At 34.9% G+C, this 25,863-nt stretch overlaps 1 protein-coding gene across 3 annotated transcripts in view; it reads left to right on the top strand.

Moving 5' to 3' along the window:
- The first annotated feature begins 2,613 nt into the window (after positions 1-2,613).
- The window catches only part of LOC113504110 (tyrosine-protein phosphatase corkscrew-like), a 54,054-nt gene continuing 30,804 nt past the window's right edge, over positions 2,614-25,863 (top strand). Inside the window, exons 1-2 of one of the 3 annotated variants that reach the window (XM_026886226.1) lie at positions 2,614-2,756; positions 5,571-5,735. In XM_026886226.1, coding sequence (XP_026742027.1) covers positions 5,581-5,735 — 155 coding nt within the window. In that variant the 5' untranslated portion in view covers positions 2,614-2,756; positions 5,571-5,580. Of the gene's footprint in view, positions 2,757-5,140; positions 5,736-25,863 lie in introns of those variants that run through there. The other 2 variants (XM_026886225.1, XM_026886227.1) reach the window with 2 other exon arrangements.

Below are 25,863 nucleotides of genomic sequence, written 5' to 3' on the forward strand. Positions count from 1 at the left end.
TCGAAAACCAGTTTTTTTTCCTTTTTTGCATTTTCTGAGAAGATTTGACGGGTGAATTTTCGATTGAAAATTAGTGTTTTTTTATATTAATTCAAAATAAGGTGAAAAAATAAATATTTTTAATCAAATAAATTACAGCGTATTTGGGACACAAAAAAGTAAGTTTTCACCAAATTTCGTTACAAAAATAATTTTTTGTAAAAGATAAAAATTAAAACCACAATCTTGGTTTTTTGGATTTTTCACATATATTTTGAGGTTATGTGAAAAAAATGTAAACACAAAAGTTTTAGATCTTTTTATTACCTACAACTTTGCCATTTGACTTTTTTCGATACGAATTTTACTTTTGCCGGAAATCGGGAAAAACCGTTTTTTACTCTTCAAACGTCACTCCCACCCCCTTCCCGACCTCAGATCGCTCGTAAATTATTTTTCCTTTCATCCTTATTACATATTATATTACATATTATAAAACAAAGTCCCCCGCCGCGTCTGTCTGTCTGTCTGTCTGTTCGCGATAAACTAGAAAAGTACTGAACGGATTTTTATGCGGTTTTCAACAATAGATAGAGCAATTCTTGAGGAAGGTTTTAGTGTATAATAAGTTTAGGTTTTGTGTAAACTGACGATATTACAAGGATATTAGTTAAACATGTCGGAAAAAATTAAGCCATTCGAGAGCTTTCCTCGAGAACGCTGCCAAAACCTTTTGAGTTAAAAACAAAACAATGTATGGCGGGTTTGTACCTCTTTAATAGATCTACAAAAAAGTCCGCGGTGGTATATGTCTATCTTCCAAGGATAACCCACAATAACCATTTTTATGTGTTTTCTTAATACAGTAAAATTATGGGTTATTTACGAACCTATTTTTAACAATACAGTATTAATCCTTATCCAAATAAATAAGTTAGAAATATTATGCATGTAATATAGAACAAAATTGCCTTTTACACTACACCAAAAAAGTTAATAGGTAATGAGTTATCGTAATATTAAAAACTCAGTAGCGAAGATATCGTTGGCATCTATATACTAATATATAAAGCTGAAGAGTTTGTTTGTTTGTTTGAACGTTCAAATTGAAAAAATATTTTTGTGTTGAATAGACCATTCATCGAGGAAGGTTTTAGGCTATATATCATCAAGCTGCGACCAATAGGAGCGAAGAAAAAGTCATAACTTATATCTTCTAACCACGCGGATGAAGTCGCGGGCAACAGCTAGTTTCTCTATAAGTCCTGCATATCTACACTAATATTATAAAGAGGAAAGATTTGTTATTATTTTTATGTTTTAAAACATACTATGGATAATAACACCAAGACACAAGTGTACCACCTATGTTTAACAAATAAATAAATTTGAATTTGAATTTGAATTTGAACAACAAACACTTTCCCCTAAGGTTTACCAGTCAGATTCTATGACTACAATAAAAGTAGGTCACGTACTTCAACAGAACACCTATTCTGATACATATTCCACGGGGGGCGTAGCTCAATGGTTAGAGCGTTCGCTCAGCAAGCGAGAGGTACCGGGATCAAAACCCGGCGCTCCCATGCTTGGATTGTACAAGGTTTTGTTATTTTTTACGTTTTTTTTCCTATTATTGCCACATAAAAGTTTTACCCACAAGGTTACGCGAGAATTAAAAGTAGTTGTACAAATAAAGAATATTTTTAGTATTATAAAGCTAAAGAGTGTTTGTTTAGACGAGCAAATCTCAGGAACTTCTGGTTCAGTTGAATCTTTTTGTGTTCAATAGACCATTCATTGAGGAAGGTTTTAGGCTACATAACATCACGCTGCAACTAATAGGAGCGAAGATATAATGGAAAATGTGGCAAAAACGGGGAAAAATATTCATCTTCGAGGGCTTTGGTTCAAAAATTAGTAACATATCTTCTAACCACGCGGACGAAGTCGCGGGCAACAGCTTATAATAATATTCCCCTACTTTTCTAATGGGTTTCATCCTACTATTATTATTTTTTGGTTTTAAAAATTATCGATCCTGGTCTACAAGTATAGACACGAAAAATATATATCACAACGTTTGAAATGTGCGACAAGCAAAATTAAACTGTAAGATCATATCCACAATGATTTTTATTCCATGTTTACAAATGCAACAACGGCGCCGCTGGGCGGTAAGATGTCACGTGCGCTCGTGGTTATACTATTTTCAAACTAATACATTGTCTTAGGTTGGAGTGGGTTACCCTGTTACAGTGTTACAGGGTAGCGAAAGGGTAACCTGTTCGGAACAGGGTTACAGTAATCCGTTCGAAGGTGTAACATATGTCATAGGGTTTTTTCTTGAAGCGCTTAAAAAAACCCCTTCAAAAACCCTTTCAATGAGTATCCGGCCGGTCCCTGAATTCAGAACAGGGTAAATAAAAAAAAAAAACTTTCATTCCGTTATTGGGAAACGGACAAACACACAAGACAAACTTACACAATACAGGCAGTATACAAAACAATCAATGAATATCACAACGGTTTACCTTCAATTATCTACTCATTAATTCACTGTACCAGCTCACGCATCCTTATTACGTGCATTTACAGGGAAAATGTGAGAACTGTCTTAGTAAGAATTTGTCCGGTATAAGCCGTTGACGTCTGCATCGATAATCACGATAACTAACATTCAATTGTTTATGTATATTGTGAGAGTGAAAGTGATTTAAAAACTCCTTGTTAAAAGCTCGGTGAGATGGCCTGCCCCTCAAGTTGTTAAGTAAAAGGTGCTTGCATTTGTGACGTTAATGTCTTACTGCGTTATTCGAATGACGTCATACGATCTTGTGACTTTTGCTTGCAGCTTTAAAGTTAAGATTTCCTTAAATACATAAAAAAAACAACTGTGTTATCAATTCTTTGTGACTTTACATTTATGAGAATTCAGATTTTCAAATGAATTGTTTATCAATTAACTTACTTCTACGGATGTGATTGAATACTATAGTTATATTTTTATTTCCGTCTTAATTCTGCTTTATCGCGTTATCATAGTGTCAAATCTTATCTTTGACAAAAGTTAATTAGTTATAGATAAGGCGAAATTGTTTAACAAGTGTATCACAAACTGATACACCTCTCTGTTCGGTCAGTCTTATCAGAGATATGACAACTACTGTATTACTGAATAATGCCAAATTACTGGTAAATTGATTCTCAGAATAATCTATCATTCGTATCCAATCACCACGCCTTTCTCAACCATGTAGTATTCCGTCGTACTTGCAAAATTGTAACAGGCAATAAGCATAAAAAGCCTCTGAATGTATCAGTTGATAAATAATTAACATTCAAAACTAAAATATTCCGCACTTAAAATTAAAATAGTCGATATAGAACCTATTTTATATGTTGTGGCGCAAACAACCATTAGAGAGGTACCTACGTAAGCACCATAGGTACGTAACTACGTACCTATTGGCAGGTAAAACAATAGAATGCGTTAGTATGGCATCCATTATGCATCGGCGATGAGGCTAGCCATTGATTTGAGGCGTATTACTCTGAGAGTAGTCGATACTCGTAATCTTCCTGATGTAGAAGTTTTCCATACAGCATATATTACAAACCTTGATGCTAATGAAGCAGAATGGGTATAAGAACAGGTATCACTTCAATAATTTCCTCAACTTGCTCCTTCTGGATTTACCTGATATCTAGTATTATAAATTGTTGGCTTTTTCCAATTCTAATAATCCTCAAGTCTAACATAGCATAATGGCAATCTATGCTACAACTGCACAAATTAGTCGATCACAGGTTAAGCATTTATGTTACAACGGGTTCCTCCACGTTTCGGAGGGCACGTTAAATTGGGTCCCGGCTGTGATTTGTACAACTATGGCAGTTGTTTGGATAGTAAAAAGCGGTAGTTATAACAAAGGGGTATCGTGTTGCCCAGGTAACAGGGTTAAGGAGATCAGATAGACAGTCGCTCTCAATAAAACGCTTATACTGGGAGCTGGCCCTAACATAATTGGAAAAACGCTAGGATTATGATGATGATGATTTGTTTATTACAACTGTTATACATTACAAAGAAGATATAATGGCTTGCTAGCCCTGACATAACTACAGTTAAATTGTCACATGAAACAGGTTTCGCTTCAAAGCCAATTGAATTGGAAATATCACATAAATGCCTCATTTTGCAGATTCACTCGGCGTGCATACAGCTCACTTGATTTTCCTGATGCGACGACTGGTAAAGGGACTTTTTGTATGAAATTATACATTTCTTTTACTTTTTTATGTTATTGCCCGCTTGTGGCTAATGCTTACGTGACTTTACTGTGTTGTATTTTGGAGAGATATTTTTCCTTTTCGTCTCTATTATCATCAGGCTGTTTTATTAAATGCTTTCATTTAGGGCAACATCGGTACTAACGTTATTATGGACTGTAAAGATATTTAATATTTTTTTTGCAAAACAATACAGATTCATTTAATTTGTTTTGTTTCCGTTTATGTAAGAGTTTTTTACTGCAGTGGTTTTGCTTATTATCAATAAGCTAATCAAGGTAGGTAATGAATTACTACACGTTAAGTGGTACTATTATAGTTTCAGTTATTAGTAGAAAGGTTTCAACTGAATTAGGGGTTTCTAAGAGTGAGGGCTGTAGAAGATTGATAAAAAAGTACATTGGACACCTCCATTGGTTTAGGTAGTTTATAAAGGGTAAACAGTTTTAGTGGGTCGAAACCTGTATTCGAAAATAACTAGATAGAAATTCCAAGTGGCTAATATCAATTCAAGGAAACTGTTTTGTAGTTGTATTTTCGCTTCGCGTATCCACAATTTACTTATTAATTGATAATTGTATGATTTTAGTGCATTTTATTAGTATTTCCTTCCTTTCCTTCAGCTTTTATTAGTATGATTGACCTGTACTTAAATATAAACTTATCAATTTGTTCATTTCGTAACTTAACTGTTAAGGGTACTTCTTTCTATTCACGAAGCTTTGTAGCAAAACTTTTCAGATTTTTATATTCATAATAATTTTGTAGAAAGAGAAATATAATTTTTAGAAAGAGTTTTTAAATCGCAAAAAGCAAGTTACACGATATTTTTATGTTCATAATTGAGTAAAAATAATTGATTGAGCGCGTTGCATTACTCGTTTTGCTGTGAACTTATTATTACAGACTTATTGTTCATGACGAATTCACAGTAGGAATAAAAGTGTTCATTCAAAAGCTAATAAGACCCCTAACAACCGGTTACCTTTGTAATATTGGTAAGGGGTAAACCCCATACAAGTAACTAATTGACCTGCGTAGCATCTCGAGGGTCGGGCGCCCCTCCCCGCCAGTGGCAAACTCGTTCGTAGTAAGGGCGTCACGAAGCGCTCACGCAGGCTTGCGCGCTACTACCACAGTACCACATTCAACACCCAAGCTGCGTGCGAAGCGGATCGCTTAGCGGTGACGGTCGCGCGCTTTAAGTTGCTCACGTAAATTCACGTAGATTCACGTAGATTACGTAGGTTTACGTAAATACACGTTGATTATACGAGTTTTGTTTGTGGCCGGTCTAGGGTGATAGTGATGTCGAAGGATAACCCGCGGTTGAGTCGGCTGGGCGTGCTGGCGCCGGCCGCGCTGTCCGCCTGCATGGACGCCTCCGTGCTGGCCGTGCCCGCTGCAGGAGCCATCGTGTCCACAGTCCTCAAGGAGCTCAGCAAGGCTTTCATGCTTAAAAAGTAAGTGCTGCTTTTATTTGCGTTTTAACTTATTTTTTTGTATAGAACAATAGATCTTTTCTGCTGGCGGTGTTTGCTTTTTATTGAGAATTGAATTACTATGTTTATTTATAAGCGAAAATTATAACATTTAAATTTATTTATTTACGTATCGAATTTGTTTGTTTTGGAAATATAGTGTTCTATACTTGTATGTTATGCGTCAATACAAACAATACCGATTCAATATTAAATTGCTTACAAGCATACTCTCTTATTTTATAAGTACTACTGCATCATGTTGATCACATATAACAGTAGAAATGGAAATATTCGACATGTTAACTATAAGAGAAAATATTTCTTTATTATATTTCAAATCTACCCGTATGATTGGCAGTTGCTAAATAAGTCCTATAACTATAACGAAAACAAACAAATCAGGTTCCTAAAAGTGATTTAGCCTTGAAGTCATAATCTTGAATTGCAGCATTTTACCCTTTATTTGTTCCAAAACCAGATTGCACCATAAAAGTCTTGTGACGACACACTTAGTCATCCACTCGTCCTGGTTTAACTTTTCACCATATAGGGGTATTCCCTGATAACAATACTAAGAAAAAGTAACTTCGTACTAGATTTCGTACTAATCGCTTACGAAACAATGGCTGGATTTAAAGATATCTATAATATCTAGATATCTATATATCTTGACATGTTATCAAGAAATCTGCAGCAATCCAAATAATTAGGCAAATTAAAAGAATAGGCGGGGAAACGGAAACAATGACTTTATATTTTTCTTGTGATGTTCGTGTGATCTGGTAACCATATGGTTTATAAAAAATATATCTCTCCTACATTGAAAATAAATATGTAAAAGTGTTAAATCATGCTCTTATCTTTTGAATGTATTAAATTAATTATTGATTAAATATATCAACGATCTACGATCTGATCGAAAATAAATTATTCAGTTTGTTTAATTAAGGCGATTTCGTAATTCACACCCAAGCTTAAAATTCGCAAAACGATCACTCTAGTTCACACAATGAATAGAGATCGCAATTACAATTCAGAACGCAGATCCTTATATGTTAATTATGACATAATTCTATGAAGCCAAGTGTTACACATGTGTGAGACACATACGTTTATGGTGCTAACCGATAAACTTAATACCTAGAAAACATAGGTTTGACATAAATAAGGTGCTTTTCAATGAGTCAAGTGATGAGTGGTGTAAGAGTTACAATCGTAGGCGGGGCAACCCTTGAAAAAATGTTGATGACTAAAATAGGTGGAAAACTAGATTGAATACAATTGAGTAAAATATTCCAATTGATCCTGCAGGGCCCCGATTCTGTTATTTACAATGTCCGATGAATGAATTGAAATTGGATTTATTTTGAAACTATTCATATATTCTTAAGCATTTTGCCAATAGAATAAATGGAATTTCATGGCATTGATCATATTTTTTCGCCCCGTACTGAATTTCCAATTACCGTGTTGGAAAAAAGGTTGGAAAAATGTCAATGTGAAATTTTCATTCATTTATCGGCCATTATAAATAGCAGAATTGGGGCCCACAACCTTATTCCAGTTGATTCGCTTAACATAAAACAAGCAGTTTATTTAGTGCTACGTTTAAAAATGTTACGCTTAATTCAATGGCAGAAAATGACAATTATTGTCTGAGAGACCTACCTCAAACAAATTTATTGTTGCGATTTTTCTCTCTTTCTCTCGGTCGATATTAACGCTATCACCTTTCATCATTAGCTTACAAACTGTGACAGGTACAAGCATGATGCTGTTCATTGCTGGTGTGTGTTGCTGATACTATACTCTACCGATCACGCAATGTACATCGTGCACATATTTTCGCAACTGGTTAAAGCAGTCGAACGACGGGTGATGCTTTTTCCGTCTCATTGTACATAAGCTGCCTCGTAAATTATTTTGTAAGCATTTAACTCAAACCTTATTACCGTCACGTTTTGAACATTACAATTATAAGGAAAATACTTTTTTAATTTTCACCGATCACGTTGCTAAGCGACTGTTTCATTTGTGACGTTTGCACGGAGGATTATAAAACGTTACGTTCAAATTCTGGTCAACTGCGAGCCGAACATTAAACACTGTGGATTGTAAACCTAACAAATAGGCTTTAAAACAAATTTTAAAAGTAAATTAATTTTGACTGTATGTATAATAGTATACACGGTGATTTTTTTGTCGTCTTACAAAAGGAGCCCAGTTCATGTATCTCACGTAAAATACCCCTAGGCGCGATTATTATTTTTTTATCTTCAACTAAGATAATAGGTACGAAGAAAAATGAAATATGAGAAATCTGAAACATCCTGTTAAAAATGATAAAAACGCCGCCGCTCGCGCCCCTCACCATTGTAACAAGGCTCGGACCGCGCTAGCAACATAGCTGTGTTTCTAAAACTACGAATTGCATCATAATATTAAATAAAAATTGCATTTTAAATTTATTCAAATCTCATAAATACCTATTTTTTTTATCATGAACGTGTTCTAGTCATTGGATACATTAACTGGGCTGCTTTTGTAAGACAACTAAAAAATCACGTGTATAGTAGGTTGAGTTTAAGTTCCATTCAAATTGGTAGGTACCTAATAAGTTCGAGTACCGTCAATCTGTAACTGAAAAATATTTCTGCTTAATTTTCTTGTAAAAAATGACTACGTTAACAAGTTAAATCGTTCAAACTGATGCTGATTTGGATGAGGCGTGAATTAACGTCCGCGGTGCAATACAGTGATGGCCATGATGTATCAGCGATAATTATGTATTGCAGCTCACACGAACATGCCAAAGCGGGTGGCCGCCTGTGGGGTGGATCGATATCACTCCCCGAATCTCGTTACTTGCGACACCTCGCAGTGTATGAATGCAGCTTTTAACATTCAATAATACAGAATGTTATTAAAATATCCTATATTCCTACAGATTCACGAATGCTTGTCCCGAGTCTGGGTGTCTTTGTGCATGTGACTTGAATCTTTGTGAAACCCGCGATACAAGGATTAAGTTTCGTAATGTGGGAGTCGTTTTTTGAAAAGGAAATTCTGTAGCACATTGAAAAAACACGAGACTGGTGCAAAGCCTTTTGTATAATTCGCCGTATACTGACAAGACCTTCTGGCCTCCCGTTTCCAGCCAAGTTCCTGTTGCGTTTAATTAAATTTTATGATATTAGTTTTGGTCAGATTTGTTTAATTATTATTTATTACTAGAATTTAAATTTGTTTGAACCTTAATATCGATCAAGTGCTAGTCAGGCTTAGCACTGAAAGGGTTCCATCCGTATAAATAGGTAAACAAAAAAAAAATCGTAAATTTAAATTCTGATCAAACTTACCAAAAATATTTTTAGTAATATTAATCAAATAAACGCTTTGTCGCACGAACTATAATCATGTGTTTCGATAGTAACTATCTTACCGCTTCGTCAGCTCATGATTACGGACTCCGGTTGGGTCCGAAACTAGTCGGGCTACCCCGATGATTACGTGTGTGTAAACCGTAACCATAATAATGTGGTCCGGAATTTATGCGTTCTAGTCCTTTCAACAAAAATAAAAATTCTTGAATGGGGCCCATATCGTAATATATTGAACTTTTATATAAAGTTAGCCATACATTTCAGTCAAGTCTCACTCAAAGATATTTTATACAGCTCGTAAATTTAAATTTTATTAAGTCATAATTATAATCAGTGTTTAATGTGTATGTCCTTAACGTAAGATAAACCTGTACACAACTCACGTGATTCTCACATGTTTGCTTTTAAAATTGACTTTGTCACGCGACCTCTACCAAGAAAAGAAATTCTATAAGATTGAAGACCACGTGATGGTAGTAAAATATCATGTATGTTTTAAGTAATTGAGTTGATGTAATGTGAACTTTATTGCTTTTATAATAGAAGCCATTTACTTTATTATTCTTATGACTACTTCGTCTCATGTAAAAGGAAGATGTCTGGAGTTTTTGGATTTTCTCTAATGTATAAATTTTCAGTTACCTTTTTATTTTTGCTGTCGATATTTCTATTAGACGGACGCAAACCGAAGTAATATTTCCTTTATTTATTTTTTGTTCACGTACCGAAGAAAGTACACTTATCTTCTTTAAGTACTTAGGGTATTTTTAGTTAAACCAAAAGTTTAAAAATAAAACGCGACTATAAATTAATAAGAAACTAAAGTTAGCCAAATCAAATGTACCACTGAAATGTATCAGTCGTTCATATGATTTGATATGTTTGTGTATAAATAGACACACCAAGATGGTTCACCCTTTTTTCCTAAACAAATCTAGTACTAATAATATGGTAATCTAGTTGGTAGTTACTTCTTTGAGCCGTTTGGGGTTGAAAATTTTGGGCCGTGGGGGCCGACTGCCAAAACGCTTTTTAAAGACCTAGCAAAGCGTCTCGTTGATACTTCTCGTGACCCAAAGGCTGGCTTTTACCTCGCTCAGAGGATTAGCATTGCCATCCTTTTGGGCACACTCCCAGCCTGCAGCGATGCCGATGAATTTTTTGATGCTTTGATTTAATTATTATTTGTTTTTTAACTTGTAAATATTTAACTCTGTAAAATTGTAAATCAATATTAAGTCTAATAATATTAAAAACGCAAAACGTATGTATATAGTATAAACTTAGTATACAGATAGTTTATAACCAGGATTAACACATAGCAAAGTATTATGCGCCCGTGGGATAATCATCGATTTGTAGCGGGCAGACCCGCGGGTAACAGCTAGTATATAAATAATGATGCACCTACTTACACTTAGTAGCTTGACTTTCTAATCATAACGACTGGAGTTTTCCAAGAAAGAGTAAACCTGTACAATCTACGTAATATTTTCCTATCACTTGTATTTTCCGTTTAAAAAACCGATACTATTAACGACACTATGACGAAGTTTTTTTTTTAATAATATAGTATTTCGTCTAAAAACAGGTTCTAGTTGTAACAGGGTGTAATAAAAATGAGTAGTTTTTTTCGATCGTATACTTACTGGTTATAAATAGATTTGTATATTTCATTATAATTAACTTGAGATTATACGTTGATTTTTATTGATTTGTTAGCTATAAATAATTTGTTTTTCTGTTTATTGCGTTGCTTACAATATTTTTAAATCTTTATTTCTTATTGAAGGCTATTTATTCATGAATGATTTTTCTATTCATGAGAAAAGCGATTATAGAACCTTATTTCGTCTCAATTCATCATCAGTTTTTTTAACTGACTTGTTTAGCCCACAACTGGGCAAAAGAGCCATCGTCGATTCCTCTGACTCTTGCTCATCCATTCTATGTCAACTAATTTATTCTTTGCTTAGTTACGTATGTATATTTTATTTCCATCGATATCTCAATTTATTAAAATTAATTCAACGATGCAAGACGTGATGCGGTTAATACTAAAATAAGATAGAAGTCGATTTATAATTTAAATGTTACAAGTATTTATATTTGCAAATCAAAAGCATAGAAATTTCACAAACATTGGCTGACATTAAACAATTTCGAATGTTCTCGTTGGATGAAAAATAATAAAAAATTAAGTTGGTACAGCAAATTCTTCAAAATTATCTGTCATAAATTCAGCGGGTGTATCAGAAATATAAAAAAAATCAACTGGTTAGCCATTTCGGTTCTTGAGATGTTGCCTGGTAATAAATAGACAGACAGATAAAAGGATCCGATTTTGACCCATTGGGTACGCAACGATAAAAACTAAATGCGCAGAATCCCATTCGTAACAACATCTATGTCTGCCTACGTCCCATAATTTGTATATACGTTTAACGACGCAAAACTAAGCAAACAGTTGAACAAAAAAGTATACAAAGTCAAGTCAAGTCGGAACAAAGCTTCCAAATTTGTCTTCCACGGGACCGTGGGCCGAGCCGACGATGCGGCAATGCCGAGCCTGGCGGTCAGAGACTTAAATAAGGTTGTAAATTGTACTACAAGATAACTAAGACTTTGATTGTAATTTGAGATATTTCTAACAACACTCAATAACACGAATATTTTAAATGTTTGTTTGCTACTTCAAGACCTAAATAGATGCACCGATTTCTTTGAAATTTGTAATTTCCAATTTCGGTAAATGCTTTGGCGCTTATTAACATACAGACTAGCTGGGAGCATAAGCTAATAGATGTTATTTGTCTTTTTTTTTTCATTTGCATTTAGAATTTGAATTAAAAACTTTCAAGAGTATCCGCTCTCTTATCTCATCGCTTTCGAATTCGAAGATGAGTCGTTTTTAAAAAGTACAAATGTACAACTTTTGATCTTGTGTGTGTGCAATTAAGAATATTTCATCTATTCTATTCCTTTCTAATTAACCCAACCAACTGAATAATTAAGCAAAGTATGGAATAATGACATGCAACTTAATGCACAACATAGAGAATATACTTAAAAAGCTGTGCAATTATACTTCATATATGAAATAAAAATCTTCGAGACACAAAGAGACGTCCAAAGAAACGTATTAAATTAAATTTCCGCATCGACATCCAGAACGCATCGGGTGACTAAGTCAGTGATGTCACCAGCGTTGTGCATCACTTAGGATAAACCACACCTCGCTTTAGCTTTTACTTATTTTTCTCTATAGAATATTAATTGATACTTTATTGTTTTTGGTGACGCGACTGTGGTGTTAGAATTCGTTGGGTGAATTAAGAAACGGCAAGGCAAAGCGAACGATATCGAAAATTATCATTATCATTTTGGCAGACAGTTTTGTGAATATTTTGATTTTGGATGAAAGTAATATTATTTGTGATTTTCTATGATTTTTTTTTGTTGATCTAGTAACTTTTCACATTACAGTAAGTATGAATGAGCTAATTAAAAGTATTTAAGAGTTATTTGTAATTTTCAATGTTCTAGAATACAGTGACTCCTATTTTGGTACACTGCCCCCATAAAACACTATGACTACTGAATTAGATTATTAAATACAAAAAGAAAACAAGATTTGACAAATTAGTTTTCAAAATTAGATCAGTATGGGCAATAAACACCTACATAAGCCAATAATCCTTTGATTTAGAAATGAATAAAAAAAAAGATGACCGATTTAGACCAAGGAGTTTGGATGAGTGCCGGGCGCAAACTTCTAGTTATACTATAAAAAAAATGATCTAGAAGTCATAAATGCCAATAACCTTATCTTGAATGACTATTGTGTTGAAAAAGCAAATAAAACAAATATGAAGTTAGATATTTCCATTCAAAAGTTCTAAGGATTTGTTAGAAAAATGTTTATGTTCATTTTTAAATCAGAATGTTTTTGCAGACAACTCCCCATTGTTAATTATATATGGAAAATTATTGATTGTTGGATAAGAAAATAAATGTTATTTTATCATTATACTTCGGTCTTTGACCAGAAGGAATATTTCCTTTATTATCCATAGTACTCTCAATATAATTATTGTGATTGGTTAATAGAAAATTAATATTAGGATTAGATAGTTTAGCTGCGTTAAGCCTAAAAAAGATTGCCGCTCCCTATTCTCTGTAAAAATGTAAATACCTATACCATACAAGTATTTCTTTTTGGTTTCTTGCTATATGGACACCGTTTTAAGTTTTTGTAAGTAGAGTTTTTCATTTTTTTACCTAGGTCTACTTATTAGGAACATACCTAACTCCGTGATGAAGGTTAACCCTTGGAATTTGAAGCACAGGCATACCAATAACTTTCGTCTCTGTATAGAATGTAAGACTCTATTTAAATGTCATAAAAGCAAAAACGATTAAATTCATAAGCTAAAACTGTATCATCGTATCCGTTCCTTAAGGCTATCCAATAGTTATTGTAAGTACCTAAATAGGTACTATCCCATCTCGGCCGACATTTACAACTTTGTTTATCTCGTAATATAAGATTGAATGGACCAACCGGCTGCGTGGTCAACGTGCCCACGCCGTTTACAACACTTTTTAATGATATGCAAATAATTAAACTATTAAACCTTAATTCAATGACATCGGTCTAATTTTATTAAATTATACGATATTTGTAAATATTGTTTTTTTATTTAAATGGCTTTGTTTCGCATCTCCATCTTACTTATATGGTTTGAGACAAGGTCCAAAGTAAATGTTTTTGAAGGATGCTTATTTGGGATAAGTGTGACTCTACTTTATTTAAAGTATATATAACAATATTTGTCATGATCTTAAAATAATTTAAAGAGCCGAAGTTGATTACTTGAAATTACTTTTGTATATCTACCGCAAAATAGCACTAAGCTAACCATTGCTTCAGAGAAAAAAAAGACACTGTCGCTATGCATAAAATGAATACTCATCGATTTCAAAAATCGTATTCGATATTGCGATTCAGAGTCGTAAGTGTAACACAATATAAAATCGCCTCGGTAGGTGAACGACCGCTCACGAAACCAGCACTCCTCAAAGCAAGAGAGGACTCTACAACATGTTGAACTCTCATAACTCAAGTGACATCATTTCACTGAATGAGTACTGAGCACTAAGTCAAACGCTACCAAGTAACGTTATTCAATCGGGTTTGAACACTTTATCACTTATTGTTAAAGAACTCTATATTTGGTCGCGAACTCATTGGGTTTCAAGGTGTCACCGCAGTGAGTCTTATAATTATTCTATTAAAATAATTTTCACATTAAAACCTACATATTGGGGATGACATGCGTCAGTCTACCGGTAAATGATGTACACTAATAATGTTTTAATTATTGTTATTGTGAGCTGTTTCGAGTGACTGTGTTGTTTCTTTAAATTTGCTATCGTACGTAGAGCGACACGGCCTTTATTCATGAGCATTCTTTATGTACGAAATTGATTTGTTGGTTGATAAAAACGACAATATCTAGATATTGATGCATTTTCTCAAAATACAATCGTTTCATAGTAATTACTGACTGATTCACTAACATATTCTAAAAAATAAATCTGCGTCATATTATGCAGTGTGAACTGATTAATAATATTTAACTTTAATTTGTTATCTGATCGTTTTTGCACCATACGATTGTATTTTGTGAATATCTTTTGCAGTACTGTACTAAAAGGTGTCATTCTAGAGAACGCTAGCAGGAGTGTTTATTGCTACGAAATTAAGAAAATAAAAATCAAAATACGAAACGCAAATAAATACCCTTAATTTCTCACTAGAATTTACCGTTCTGTTCCATTCTCTCCTTAACCTGAAGTGTAAGACCAAAATCTAGACTAGCGTATACAAGTAAGCAATGCAAGCACATTTTCATACGTCAATCCTGTTTCTATAAGTAAAATAAAGTCCAGAAATTACGTTCTCATATCTACATTCCATAAGTGGGATCACTGCGTCTCTACTTTCACATTTTGACAAACATCACAATTGATTTATTTTTTTAAAGGGAAATTGATTGTATATCATAAACAATGCTCATGCGGGTATGGAAGCGCGCATATTCATTATACATACTGGAAAACCAATATGGCTTCCGGTATATATGCTATGCTATGCGAAGGGTGCCGGTTGTAGTGAAAATTTATGGCTCATTGTCTCACACACATATATTATGGTACTTAGTTAATTTGTCAACATTATTGCATGTTTATCTTCGTTTTTATTTCCTTCCTGACATGTTTTGAATGGAAAATACACGTGTTTTATGGAAACTAAAAAATAATAAAAAACTTGCTTGAACATATTTCGGTCTACACACGTAGGGACAAACCTATTGACTTTTTATATTACTATACTACTCCATTGTTGTAAAAAAGATTAATTGGATAAAGATTTAAATATTTAAGAAATAGAAACTTGTGTTATTCCTAATCATTTACCAAATATCAATTCAATTACATAACGCAACGCAATGTAACAAAAGTTATCGAATTGTATTTGTTAAGCATTGTTACAATATTTTTCCTTTCATTTCGGTAGTACGTATATCCCTTCTACCAAAAAAACTATTGTTAAGAAATATTGTTCGCGTGGAAGCGTGACAGCGCACTGTACGATATAGCGTGGCATCTCTTTTCAGCGTCTACGATAACTTTATAGTAGTCGTGATAGTACTTTGGTACACAGGTACATACACTTCCGAAGGTCTTGCCCAAAGGGAACACTTTCGTTTCCTCTCTCGATAGCTCAGCACTCGCACTTGTCCGACTCGTTTCGTAAAGACGCGCGCACATTGCATTTAATACGCGTATATTATTTCGGCTGATAACATTTGTTTGTTCATTCTGATCGTGCAAGCGCATTTGTTTTTATTTTTCTTTAATTCGGGTCTTAGAAAATTATGTTTATTGATACATACGTGTTAATTATGTATTTATTATATTATAGGTGTTGTTGTTGCAAAGTCATGTCGAGTCATATATATATACACAAATCGCGAACGAAACCTCTTTTATTTTTACTTCGTTTATTTTAAATAAATTTGAATACTTGATTTAAAAAAATATATTTCAAATTATGAATTCCGAAATGTTACCTACATACAAACTATATTTTCTTTTACTCATTTCTTAATTTACTTTTTTTTTGGAATTCACATCAGTGTGTGCTTACTCCATTAGCAAGGTGCTTGTATAATCCAAAGAACCGGTCTGTTATAAAGTTTAACAGTCGAAAAATAATTATACAATAGCTACAATTGTTATAACAAACGCAAGTACGTTATAACAATTCCTGTTCATAATTTTTTTCAATCGACTATCACAGATAGTTTATATTGGGATGCAAGTGGGAATAAAAACGAATAATACTAGCAGTAGTGTATAGACTAAAGCCACAGCCTATTGAAATCTCGATAGCAGATGTATTGGCTAGATTGTCACGCTGTGATAAGCCTGTGCGTATTTTTTGGGCTGTGGCACGTTTGTGTAATTGAGAGCTCTCGCTATCCATGTTCGCCTGGTACCGCCAACTAGTACGAGTGGTATATACTATTTGTATATAGCTGTGGCGATGTTCCATAGCTGTTGTACATTTATGTTGTATCATTCACCGAGAACGATGCGGACGGCTAATAGTTGTAGAGTGATTTCAATGTGCATCTCGAAGCACTCTGTTATGAAATACTATTTAAGATCTAATTGGCGTAATAGGTGGATAATTATCAATTAAAATAAAAATGTACTTTTCAAAAGCAGTTAATGTATCGTCGTTGTTACTTACATACTTCATCAAAAATGATCCCACGGGAATATAAAATTTGGATAAAGATTATCCTATGAGTTAATCCTGGTTATAAATTATCTGTGTACCAACTTTTGTCTTAATCCGTTAATTGCTTTTTGCATAAAAGAGGAAACTTCCATACACACTCATACACATTTTCGAGTTGATAATATTAGTGGGAAGTAGTAGAACTACAAAAATAATATATTAAATCTCGAAATAAACGAGTGAATACTATATTTATCTGAGTAAATAATATTGATACGGACCTTCCGCAATAATACTTCAAATAAGATGTTGACCTTTAATGTAGCACAATATTTGGATAGGCGAGGACGCTAATAGTCGGTGAAGTGAGTTAACCGTAAATCGAAGGAAACATTATAATATATACAATACAGGTAAAAGTTAAATTGTTGGTTAAACTTGTTTTTTTTGTTTAACATGTAATAATGACTTATTACTATCTTACATGTTTTTTGTATATTTTCCCTTATGTCGTAAACCATTCATTAATTAGAGTTTCCCAGTAAAATACATTATGATTTCTTTGTGAGTGCGAGATATGATTATGAGAAACTAGCTGTTTCCTGTGATTCCGTCCGCGTGGACTTCAATCAACAACATTCAAAAGAAAAATTTCAAAGCTGTCATGTAAATTTTGATCCCCCCCCATTTCCTCGCATTACCTTTAAAACCCTTCTTTTGACTTATAAAACTTGTCTACCTAACTAGTAAGCCTGTGTCCTGTCAGACTCTAGATTATCGGTGCACCAAATTTTATTACAATCGGTTCAGTAGTTTTTACAGATCGACAGAGATACTTTCTCATTTATAATATTAGTATAGATAACAGCATGGTTTAAATTAAAACACCCACATAACCTTCAAACGCAGTTCGTCACTCTTATTTATATGTTTACTATTTGTACTATGAGTTTAATATCCAGGATATTATTGTGGAGCAAGCGAGAGGTCGATACACGGCGCCTATCTCCGTCTCACTTCAACAAAAGCGACTACCCTTTTTTATGAACTCGTAGTACAGGCATTTAGTCAGGTGATTAGTGTTTTTACTGTTACGTACAAACCTCTCGGTTGACGTAAACATTCTTATATTGATGTCCGCACAATTTACTTAATTGTTTTCAATTTATACAATGCACAATAATCATTGCATATTTTTTCATGTCTGTATAATTTCTGACGTACAAAATGCCTTTTTATTTATCTTGCAAATGAATTTAAAATGATTTTAAACTTTACTATCGCCAACTATAGGCAAGAAAGGTCATAAGCTGAGTATTGGAAGTCCGAAAGAAATATTGAGATAAAAGTTTTCATTTACTTTATTTCCTTACTAGCGGTTGCCCGCGACTTCGTCCCCGTGGGTAAAAGATATGTTATGATTTATACCTGCCCTGTTTTTTTCCACATTTTCTATTGTATCTTCTCTCATATTGGTCGCAGCGTGATGGTTTATGGCCTATGCCTTCCCTGATGAATGGTCTATTCAACACAAAAATAATTTTTCAATTTGGACCAGTAGTTCCTGAGATTAGCACGTTCAAACAAACAAACAAACTCTTCAGCTTTATATATTAGTATAGATTCAAAATTATTTGGTTCGAGAAGTTTTTATGAGTTGTTAGCATAAAACATTAGAGGTGAACGTTGCAATAGATTCCAGATGAGCTGGATGTAAAACGTGAATCACCTCTTTGTAGGACGTCTATCGAAACGATAAAAGCGGAACCTACCTCCGTCTATCCAAACGTCTGCATCATGCAAATCGAATGAATTATTTCTCTTACCGCTACTATAGAAAAAAAAACCCGAGATTGAACAAAGTCTGATGCAGTAGTAAATTTGATAATTGACCAGTCTCTTTCGCAAATTTTTGTTTTGTTTGCCAGTGTCCTCTTATATTACAATGTCACGTGAGATATTTTGAAGATTCTGCTAATAATGCATATATTATTCAATTATATACCTAAATAGTATTTATAGATTTGCCACCTTTTAACACACGAATGGAAATTTTTGCTTGACCAAACTTATGGCGTATCAGTTGAAATGTTTAGCTTTAATTTGAGCTATTAAGATAATTATAATGATACCGAGGGTATGCTAATCGGGCTAATGGGTCTGTGGACTGTAGGTTATTTTCATGTCGTCCGTGACATGGACAAACATGGTTTTCAGAATACCTGATAGATAAGGCTGTGGATTGAAATAGGCAATTTTTGCTGAATTGATGAGTCTGCACTTTGGAGTTTTCATAGTTTACTTTCAATATATCAAACTAGCTGTTGCCCGCGACTTCGTCCCCGTGGGTAGAAGATATAAGTAAGTTATGATTTATACCTGCCCTGTTTTTTTCATATTTTCCATTCTATCTTCGCTCCTATTAGTCGCATCGTGATGGTTTATAGCCTAAAGCCTTCCTCGATGAATGGTCTATTCAACACAAAAATAATTTTTCAATTTGGAGAAGTAGTTCCTTAGATTAGCGCGTTCAAACAAACAAACAAACTCTTCAGCTTTATATATTAGTATAGAATATCAAATTTAAAGAAATACAAAATAAATAACTTTTAGCAACTGTCATGTTTTTTTCAAGGTCAAGTTCATTCTCAAGTAATCAATCTCCAAATTGGTAAAATTTAAAGTGTACAATCTCCTAACATCTCGGTACTTCGTTCCTTGATCGAGTGAGTAAAAGGGATGGTGCTATCCCTGTTTCTCTTGCTCTTAATGACGTCATAAAGCTTCTTACCCAGCACTTTCCTCTGACCTTCGAGAATGACGTCTTTTATAACGAGTTCATTTAATTGAAATGTATCTTACATCCTGTCTGTATACATACCCGTAGGAATTGCATTCCTGCGTGATATTGTAATTTACTTATACATACTTGTCTATAAGACTTCGGTTAATTTTAGAGGAAATAAATATTAAATAGATAATTGGCGTGGAAACAAATAACAATTGCTTTCTTTACACAGTTTGGTTTGGTCACGATCATTCTGTGAGTTACTTATTGAAAAAAGTCAACTGATATTTCTAGAAAATTACTTTATACTTTTCCAGTTCTAAGAAGTTTTTTGACAGGCTATGAAAGTGACCAAAATTTGACGAAAAACAAGTTGTTTATGCAATTTAAAGTAAAAACGATTTTAGAATTTGATTTCAGTTCGACATATGATTTTTTTCAAATGAGCTACGATATATATTACTAGCTTGTGCCCGCGACTTCGTCCGCGTGGAATAGTGACTTCCGGCAGAAAAGTATAGATAGCTGTGTCCGCGACTCCGTCAGCGTGTAACTCCTTGTGTATTAAGTTAATGTATTGGTAATATTTATTATTATTATTTATATTGGTAATATTGTTTAGATCACGTTCACATAAGGCTTAACCCTTTATAAGACACAGAACTTAAAAATATTTATAGCTTTTAAACTTTATAATAATGTGTTAAGGTTCAAATTCTGGTGGCAATATAAGTACCACTGCCTTATAAAGGTAAGGTAAAGGTACCTATAAAACGAAAATACTTTAGTGCAAAGCTTCCGGGTAAACTATATTGAAAGTTGACCCGTCCGGCACGTGAACATAAAGACTTTTAGAACTGCTAACACGGGAAAGAGCAACATACAACTGACCATGTGAGAAACAACTGACACTGAGATCTACTCCAGCAACACGAAAAGTCTGCCCTTGAGCCTTGTTAATTGTCATTGCATAACACACCGATACTGGGAATTGCGTCCTTTTAAATTGGAATGGAAAATTATTTGGTATTAAGGGTATTCTGGGAATAAAGACGGTTTCTCCTGCACCGCAACCTGTTAAAATTTGAGCCTCGATTATATTTTGTTGCAACTGGGTTACTTTTAGTCGAGTTCCATTGCAAAGTTGTGGTGGTTTTAAATTTCGGAGCATAATAATCGGTATCCCAATTTTTAAACAAATTTCATGAGAGGGAAGTCCGGGCATATTTAAAGAATTTAAAAATTCTATCGGGTAATTAGTGGCTTCTTGTTCATCGACCATTCTATTTATTGATCTATAAACTTTGCTTTCCCCCTGTATATTCGACAGTATTTTGTTATTGATCTCAGATGCCTGGTCATTGCGAGGAGTTAAAATAGATCTTTCGCATAGCCAAGAATTGTCCCTATTTAATATATTTGTTACGTCACCGTAAACCGACGATATAAGATGTGGTTGAGATTGCACCATACAACATAATTCAGGCGTCAGTATAAGTTTTCCTTGGTGTAGTTGTGGATAGGTACCTTCACCAATCTTTAATAATGTGTCAGAAAATTGACTATCATCCGGGTTATCTCCAGTTCTCACTCGCATATTTATAGTCAAATGCACCGATTGTATATCTCGCCATAAATAAGAGCTTTTCAGGCAAGCCCTAACCTCATCAGCTCGGGTTCCCCGTGGTATTACCGGTAAGGTTTGTCGGAAATCACCACAAAATAAAACCGTGATACCGCCCATTGGTCGATCATTTTGTCTTATATCCCTTAAAGTTCTGTCTACCGCTTCTACTCCTTTTCGATGGGCCATCGTACATTCATCCCATATGATTAAACTACACTCGCGTAATACCTTAGCTTTGTCGCTATTTCTTGAAATACTACAGGTTGGATTTTCCGTGCGATCTAAATCAATTGGTATTTTAAACATACTGTGAGCAGTTTTACCTCCTGGTAGCAATGTTGCAGCTATCCCTGATGAAGCTACGGCAAGAGCAATTTTACGCTGATTTCGAACATAAGCCAATATTAATTTAGTCAAAAAGGTTTTTCCAGTTCCTCCAGGTGCATCTAAAAACCATATTGTTCCCAAATTATTTTGAACACTATTGCACACGCGGTCATAAACTGAACGTTGTTCTGCAGTCATCATTGGGACACCGTTTTCTAATGTTGTCAGCAGTTCCGTTAAATTGTAACCAATCTCTGCGGAATATTCCCTATTAGTTACCTCTCCGACTGAGGTTGGTGTTGGCAAACCATATTCACAGAGTGATTTACCGCCTACTGCTGTTAAGTCATCCTGAAGAGCTAATAAGCACTGATTTATGGCAAGATCACGGAAATTATCATTAGTTGTGCCTTCATCATTGTTAGGTATATTTCTAAGAAAGTCTTCTGAAAATTTTTCTTTATATTTTTCCCATAATGTTACAGCATCTGACAAATTACAAAATGTGAGTAATGTTACAAATAAATGGCGTAACCGTCGTGGATTATCACTAACACAGGATTCTGCTAAAGCGTCATCCCAATGCTGATCATTTTCAAGCAAATGACGCGCTTGGCAAGCTGCTTGATAAGTGGGATAAACAACATCGTCTACTTTTCTCAAATCTATAAATGAGGTTGGTCCTCGCACGGTATGTAATAATAATCGCAAATAGAAACACTCAGCGTTGTTAGGATGAACGGTGTACACTCTACCAAGAACATGTTCTTTAAAAATACCTGACTCGCCATCTACAGGCCTGCCACGGCGTCTTCGATTAAAGACACCCCGTTGCTTATCGTAGGTATAATACGATGGAACTTCCTCATACAAAAGAGATTTTGCAAAATCATCAGTTTGGCAAAGTCGAAAGAATGCTAATAAACTTGTTTGTCTAGGGTTCTCTAACCGTTCTGTGACATTTTCGGCGTTGAAATATATACGTTGGCCGCCTTCAAGATGAACATCCAGATGAGTCACAGGTGGATATCTTTCGTGAATGTTGAAACTTAAGATCCGCCACACAGCTTCTGAAGAACTTATATATCTGCCTGACTGAAATCTTGTAACTTCATCATGTTCATTTCTCAAAGCAAATGTAGCTTGGTCACTGCCCTTATTAATATACTTACAAATATATTTTATTGACTCTACACTATTACACATTTCAACATTTATGTGAGCTTGAAATGCTCTGGACAACACAGGAGAATACGGAACGACCCACCTATTATCTAAAGTAACTTGTTGTCCAGACACTCGCTTTTCAACAGTAAAACCATCATTATCTCTTGAACGGCGACGATATAATGGGTATCCATCATGTCCTGTTACAGTGCCATCCACTAAGGCTTTTGGATATCTTTTAGTGCAACGACCGTCTTGCATGCAAGGAGAATTCCCGTTAAACGAACCACATGGACCATGTATCATATGAGTTTTAACAATGTCGTATAACACGGGATCTGCAATCGGACTTGGAATTTCAGCACTGATTAAACTGTCTACATCATTAGGTCGAACCTTATCTTTTAACCAAAGCAGGATATGTGCGTGAGGTAAGCCGCGTTTTTGCCATTCAATACTATACATATAACACAATACTTCTCCAAAAATTTTATCTTTGGTAAGTAGATCTATCATTGATTTTAATTTTAAATGAAAAACTCTTGCTATGATATCATGGCGGTCATGCGGTGCTTGACCCTCAAGAAGCTCCCGAGTAATTTCATCCCACTTAGGATTGGTAGTTACAGTAATAAATAAGTCGGGACGTCCATATTTTCTTACGTAACAAAAAGCATCTTGAGTACGTTCGTGCATGTATCGTGGACCACCAGTAAAAGAAGAGGGCAAAATAACTAAACGACCCATATTCACCGTATCGTTATCTTGCTGCATGGCGTCGCGAAGGTGCACGTATTCTTCAACGCGCAGCTGCCTTTGATTAGATCGTATATAAACTAATCTTTCGGTTTCAATTTTTGCGTACATGTCTACAATAAACTGATTGAATAAGCCACGAAAACGTTGAAAGTATACAAACCTATTCCGTCTTACTTGCAAGTGGTAACAGTAAAATTGAAGGCATGAAATCTTTTTATTATAATTAGGTGCGCCTGTACGCGGATCAGTTTGGTATAAAGCAAAATTATAACCATCTTCCCCTCGACAGTATATCAAAGGATATTGCAAACTGTCGTAAGCCCTGTGGGTTTCATAAATACGTTGCAAACGATTATCTCTGGAACGGATAACGATATCACGCCTATCACATTCCTGGTCGACCAATACCACAGCAACTTCATTCGTGGATGGAGCATTATAACGCCCAGGGTGTTCCTGAGTTGGACGCCTATCGGCATTTATAACAATTTTATAATTGTTATCATCATCTCGAGGAAGAGCTTCTAATGCCGATTTAAAACTGCATACATACGAATTAACCTGATGCAACATGTTCTGAAGTTGTGATATGAGTTCAGTATTTAAATTCGGGAAATATTGATTTCTTATATTCGACTGTTCGTTGTAGTCGGATACAAAATATATTTGAAGAAACTTAGGTTGGTTTTCAGGCAAAAGGGATCCTATCAAATGGTAAACCTGACCTTGTATCTTAAAAGTAGGCATGAAATGACCTTCTGAGATTTGTTGAGCGCCAAAGGATGTCATTTGAAATGCACTATTATAAGTGCGAATATTATCTAAAAACTGTTTAGATTGTATATGTTCCCCTAAAAGTAGTGATTTCAAAGGTTCCGGTGGGTCTTCGAATGAAGGCAAATTTATTTTACCTGTAGAACAACAGAAACCAGCTGACTCCTTACTCCACTTTGAAGCATTACAAAAACGACATACCACGTTCATATCGCCTATTACAGAAGATGATCCATAATCAATTGTGAGGTTATAAGCAAACCCACTTTTATATTTGTCGGACCAAGCCACCGAATTTCTAGATTGATCTTCTATGTGTACATCTAAGTTATTAAGGCTATGTCGAAATCTGTCTGCAGTAAGACGGGCCTCTCGCTGTTCGTCCGTTTCAAGAGACCGAATATTTTCGATTCTTAATCTTTCATTAGACAAACTTACTGATCGTTCTTGTCTCAAAGAATTATAATATTCGCGTACCGACTCTAGTCGTTGTTCATGCTCATGTGCGTCTTCGAGAGATCGAATAACATTATGGTGCACCCTATCATTTGTCAAACGGTCTTCATATTGAGTTAAAGTTTCAGATTCTCGAGATAAAATATGACGTTCGCGGTCAGCTGTGAGACGCAATTCCCTCTCAGTGTAGGTTTCTGACTCGCGAGACAATATATGACGTTCGCGGTCAGCTGTGAGACGCAATTCCCTCTCAGTGTAGGTTTCTGACTCGCGAGACAATATATGACGTTCGCGGTCAGCTGTGAGACGCAATTCCCTCTCAGTGTAGGTTTCTGACTCGCGAGACAATATATGACGTTCGCGGTCAGCTGTGAGACGCAATTCCCTCTCAGTGTAGGTTTCTGACTCGCGAGACAATATATGACGTTCGCGGTCAGCTGTGAGACGCAATTCTCTGTCAGTGAAGGTTTCTGACTCGCGAGACAATATATGACGTTCGCGGTCAGCTGTGAGACGCAATTCCCTCTCAGTGTAGGTTTCTGACTCGCGAGACAATGTATGCCGTTCGCGGTCAGCAGTGAGACGCAATTCTCGTTGTGACGCAGTTTCAGCATCTCGGGATAACACATGTTGTTCTCGGTCAATGGTAAGCCTCAGCTCTCGTTGAGAAGAGCTTTGAGACGCCCGTGATGTAGCTCGTCTCGCTCTGTCAGCTGCTAATCGCATCTCTCTCTCTGGAGAGCTTTCATTGGCTCGAGAGGTTGAGGCACTAACTCTCATAGAGTTTAACCGATGTGCTCTTTCCTCTGCCGATTCTTGAGAACGCGCATTTCTCATCCTTTTAGCATCTCTCGAATTTCGAGATAAAGATGGTCGTTTTTTAGGTGGCATTGTGTATTTTTAATCGACGGTAACTGAAGCTACCTTACACTTACAATTATATATAGTTATTATGTAATAATTACGAAAATAAACTATTAATATAATAAAACACTACCAATTACGAAAAT

Source organism: Trichoplusia ni, chromosome 21, assembly GCF_003590095.1.
Source record: "Trichoplusia ni isolate ovarian cell line Hi5 chromosome 21, tn1, whole genome shotgun sequence".
Lineage (NCBI taxonomy): Eukaryota > Metazoa > Arthropoda > Insecta > Lepidoptera > Noctuidae > Trichoplusia > Trichoplusia ni.